Raw genomic sequence first — 5,296 nt, 5'->3', positions numbered from 1 at the left:
ATCTCACAAATATAATATCGATTAAGACTTTGTTAAGTCACTGAGATTTAGCAATCCCAGTCATGGTGAATTTCGAGAGGGTAAAATGGAGACGGTCGGGCTTGTTTTTAAAGGAGTGGAACTAGTTTTCCCTTTTAGTAAAGTTTGGTTTAGAGAATCTGATAAACTCATTCTTTTCCTCAAATACAAATATAGGTTTTATGAGATCAGGACAAACCTCCAACTCCAACTCCAATGGATGGGCACGATTCGTGGGCAAAACTGCCGATTTGATCTCCTCAAAACAAGCTTGACCTCCCCCAGAACCAGCTGGTCTTCGATCACGTACGACGGAGAATATCTCCCCCCGACACTGCCGTCACCGGACAGGACTGCCTCAGAGCCCATGAAAGCCAAACACTTGTCATCACTAGCCAGAGCTAACTTGTCTGTGCGGCTAACATAGACTCTGGCCATGGCAGCTATATATAAACCTAGCTAAACTTGTTCAACAGTTTGCCGCGACCGTCCATGGTTAACGACGACGGACACAACCGCTCGCACTGCATCTCCCCATCGTAGGCGAGCTCTGCTCATGTGTGAATCTCCATCGTCTCTGGTACTGCAAGTGTTTGCGTTTCCACAGAGACATACTTTGAACCCTAAATTTCTCCCCGCCACATGTTGACGGCGCGTGTTTCCCTAACACCGGTTGCATCTTCTTGAGCGTCATGGCCAGATGCCGCCTCGTCCCCAGCCGCCACCGGCGGCGTACAAGCACTTCTGCAGAGTCTGCAACAAGGGGTTCACGTGCGGCAGCGCGCTCGGCGGGCACATGAGGGCCCACGCCGTCGCCGACGACGGCCCGGGCGCCGACGACGACGACGACGATCCCGTGTCGTCTGCGCGCGGCGGGGAAGATGGGCCGTCCACGGCAGGAGCAGCGACGACGCACGTCTACGCGCTCCGGGCGAACCCTAACCGCCTCACCAGGGGCTGCCAGGTGTGCAAGAACTGTGGGAAGGAGTTCTCTTCGATGGAGCTTTTCCTGGAGCACGGCAAGTGCACCTCGGGGGAAGAGGAGGACGCCGACGGATCGTCGCCTCCGTCCGTGGCCGACGAAGAGGAGAACGCTTCGCTGGCCTCTGGGTGGTCAAAGGGGAAGCGCTCGCGCCGCGCCAAGTCGATCGCTGGCGGAGGCGATGATACAATGCCCGGGCCGTCAACGGCGCCGTCTGGCGAGGACGAGGAGGAGGACCTGGCAAATTGCCTCGTCATGCTCTCGTCGTCCAAGGCCGATCAGGCTAGCGCCGCCGCCGAGGCCGACCCAGAGCCATGCGCGCCGGCCAGCAAGGAACACGGGAGAAGGCCTCATCCACAGCCGCAGCACTTCCCGATCGTCATAGCGGCGCCGGATCAAGCGATAATGCTGCCCCTGGCGTTGCCAGCACCGCAACCGCAATACGCCTCGCCCCTGCCACGCGGCTTGTTCGAGTGCAAGGCATGCAAGAAGGTGTTCACTTCGCACCAAGCTCTCGGCGGACACCGTGCCAGCCACAAGAAGGTCAAGGGCTGCTTCGCTGCCAAGCCCGAGAGCAGCGTCGGTGGAACACCTCACCACCACGCAGCGGCCGCCGGTCCCAGCGATGAAAAGGGTGATGCCGCCGCCGTCGATGTCATCCATGCAAGTGGCAGCGTTGATGCCAGGACAAACGCCGATGCCAGCACCGGTGGCGACACGAACGCCGGGACGAGCGGGGCCACGCCATCCCTGTCAATGGCCATCACGACCACCGACCATGAACCGCCGGTCGCGGGGTTGGCCATTGCACCGTTCAAGAAGAAGGCCAAGATGCACGAGTGCTCCGTGTGCCACCGCCTCTTCGCCTCTGGTCAAGCGCTCGGAGGCCACAAGCGGTGCCACTGGCTCACTTCGGGGACAGGGGATCACGCCAACATCACATCCCTGACAGCCGAAGGCCTGGTCGCCGCTGCCGGCCAGCAGCTCACTCTCCGGCTAATGATGGACCCTCCAGAGCCGGCGCTAGACCTCACCATCGCGGCCAACCCGTTGCCGTTGATGGCCAGCGCGACGGTCGCCGAGGCCAGAACCAGCTCGCTGCACCTTGACGCGTCCCCGTCGCTCTACTTCCAGCCAGCGGCGGCACCAAGCAATCCCAGCCACCAGAACAAGATGGCCGCGACGAGCAGCCACAACGCTAACGACGCTGCTACTCCCCGCGAGGCCGCCGAGGACGAGGCGGACAGCACAGCCGTCAAGAAGGCCAAGCTTAGTGATCTCAAGGACGTGAGTGCAGCGGGGGAGACGACGCCGTGGTTGCAGGTCGGCATTGGCTCCTCGTCGGCCGGTGGTGACGGGAAGAGTGCCTGCGAATGAGCCTCCCCGCGTCGAGTAGAGCTGGCAGCTTCAACACTGAAGTGACTGAACCTGAACCGACACAGTGAGATGGTACATAGTACGTTCTTTGGTTATTTTGATGAACTAACAGTAGCTTGCAAGTGTAGCATTTGCATATATTGTTTCGCACGCGTATGTACTTTAGTGATTTGCTAATTTTTATAGGCTAGCTATATAGTACGTAATTTGCACCGGCAAAGTGTGTATGTATGATCGAGCAACATTTTTTTCTCAGCGGCTATTAAACAAAATAAGAGCAGGTTGCACCATCCAGGCATCACTTATGTCCCCCTTAGTGCTTATATCAATATCAGGATTTATTTTTTTGCTGCGACACTATTAGGATTTGAGATTGCTAGTCGGGGCTGTCGCCCGGTTTCATTTTTACTGCCATTTTTAAGACAGTAAAATTGAAACCAATCCTAGCCTTCTCATGCATTTGAAGATTTGGGCCATTAGATCAAGAATTTGGGTCATCCTGACGGTCCGATCTTCAGCTTCTCACTCACTGGGCCGCTGTCCAAAGGGGCTGCTACTCCGGTGGAAATTTTGTTGGCCTGTGGTGCATTTGGACCTATGCCACAGAAAGCACAATTAGACAGATCGCTCTTGTCTCAAAAAAAAAAGACGGATAGATCTGAAGAAAAGAAAAAGAAAACTTCCTACCTGCTCATAAACATATATAAACCAAAACTATATGCTTGCGTGTAGCCTACAAATGTTAATATTGCCAAACCTTGCAATGAACATGTCCCTTACAAGCTTTCCCTTTTAGTTGGATGGATTACTTCCTTCCACTAACTTGTCCTACTCATTGCATTTTCTGGTGCCTCTGCTACTGCTATCTACCTATTGCCTTAATAATAAGCTGTCAATAGTTATGAAATTCTTGATGATTTTATTTAGTAAGATTTGGTCTTTTCAAACAACACATATGGCTTAATACCACTTACAGTTTGCACCTTATGCATACTTTATACTCCCTCCATTTCTAAATATAAGCCTTTTTTAGAGATTTCAATACAAACTACATACGGATGTATATATACATATTTTAAAGTGTAGATTCACTCATTTTGCTTTGTATGTAGTCTATATTGAAATCTCAAAAAGGTCTTATATTTAGGAATGGAGGAAGTATGTTGTATTAAACTAGGTTATATGTTGAATGTGTGAATGGACCGTTCTTCCTTGTGATATTGGCAAACCGGACTAGCCACTTACTTCTAAAGCTGAGCTGATGTTCATTAGTTACAACGTCTTATGAGTTGTTGTAGTAAAAAGGCCTGGCTTCTTTTTGTAGTTGGATGTGAACTTCACATGTTATATCAATTATTAAAAATTGTGCATGCCAACATGACCTTTTCAGGAGTTGAGTCATCTGTTTCACTAATACAGATTGTGCATATGTTCTTATGCATTTACCAGTAGCAGGCAAAAAGGGTCAAATATATGTGGTGTTTTCCGTTTAAAAAATCATTGTTCACTGGAAGAGTTCCATCTTTTGTTTGAATACGCTCCAACCTCCAAAATGTGTCTTAGACAACATCTAGATCCATTGCAAGTGACAAACTAACAATATAATAGCTGTCAGACGATTTCTAGGTCACTTTATATGCAAGGTAACAAGATGGCATAATCTTTTCATGACAATTGCTAAAGCATCATAATCCTACTAGAGATTAAGCATTTTCCATCATACTGCACAAAACAGTCTTGTGCTTGCCGTCTTAAATGAGCATGCGTGCACACACGGACAACATGATTTCCGGTATTATTTTTTCTGAATTCAGTAGGCATGGATATGAGTATATACGCATCCACTCACACACAGCACAACCGAACGGAAACAGTGATCAGACAAAACAAGTGAGCCCCAGCGATTGACATGTCGGCGACGGTGGGCGGCGATCAGACAGATAACAGTAATGACCAGTACGTAGCCAGCACCATGACACGGGGCACAGGCATGGTGCACGACAAAGCGAGCGTCGGCTACAGTCTCCTTCATTTCTTTATTACCGCTGAATCATGACATAAAATGCACTTTTCATGTTTTATACCTTCAACGTGGATTATTACATGATGTACCTTGTCATTAACTTTCTTTATTATTTAGGACTACTTTTGTTTCATAGTCATACTAAAACTTCTCTCTCAGGATACTAATTTTACCTTTGCACTGATTTTTTTTCTAGATCTAATAGAATATCTCATTTTTACTGAAATTTGACTTTTACTACATTTTTGTCAAGATACTCAGTTTTCTTGAACTAGAACTTACCTTGTTTGTTGTACTAAAATTTAGCTTGTTACTGAAATTTCACAGGAAAGATAAAGCTCAAGATTTTGTTTTGTTCATGAAGATGCCGAATGAGAGGAACTACAAGAAGTCCTAAAAATACTTGAGGTGCAGCAACATCACTTAACCTGTTCATGTTGCCCTAGATGATTTATCATCCTTGCTGGACCCTCTTGACAAGGATTCTTATGAAGACTAGTTGTTGGAGGTTCCTTGCAATGCATTCACCAAGAGGCAGAACTTCTTTGCTGCCCCCACCATCTCTGCAATAATATGGCGTGCAATGCTCATAGAGTTTGTAGCGTGAAAGGTAATATTTGCTTTGTGTTATTTGATGGAGATAAACCAATAATGGAGGGCATATTCAAAGAAATAACAACTGAGGTACAAGGAATTTCTAAAAAGAAGAAGATAGACATGGTAAAAGCAGTTGACAATGCTGCTTGATGTGCATGTAGATACAAGTATATGTTAAACCTGATTGGTGTTGAGCCATTAGAGTATGTATGTCCCCGTAGAAACGCACGGGCAATTACCTAATATAGACAAGAAAATGTTTCAGTTTTGCTAGAGCAGATCTAGATGTGCCATAAGTA

The 5,296-nt window shown here is 48.1% G+C and overlaps 1 protein-coding gene across 2 annotated transcripts; it reads left to right on the top strand.

The window, feature by feature from the left end:
- Positions 1-364: 364 nt before the first annotated feature.
- On the top strand, positions 365-5,090 carry LOC123185867 (uncharacterized). Of its 2 annotated transcripts, XR_006493517.1 has the most exons (3): positions 365-598; positions 707-2,449; positions 4,728-5,090. XR_006493517.1 is itself a non-coding variant. In XM_044597681.1 (2 exons), exons 1-2 carry the CDS (start codon positions 575-577, stop codon positions 2,375-2,377), a joined length of 1,683 nt encoding a protein of 560 aa, XP_044453616.1. In that variant the 5' UTR covers positions 365-574; the 3' UTR covers positions 2,378-2,671. The 2 variants fall into 2 exon arrangements, 1 of the variants encoding a protein (XP_044453616.1); XM_044597681.1 differs by lacking the exon at positions 4,728-5,090 and having other exon boundaries at positions 719-2,671.
- Positions 5,091-5,296: the final 206 nt, after the last annotated feature.

This window comes from Triticum aestivum, chromosome 2A (genome assembly GCF_018294505.1).
Source record: "Triticum aestivum cultivar Chinese Spring chromosome 2A, IWGSC CS RefSeq v2.1, whole genome shotgun sequence".
In the NCBI taxonomy this organism is placed as follows: domain Eukaryota; kingdom Viridiplantae; phylum Streptophyta; class Magnoliopsida; order Poales; family Poaceae; genus Triticum; species Triticum aestivum.
This window is presented reverse-complemented; position numbering and strand designations above follow the sequence as displayed.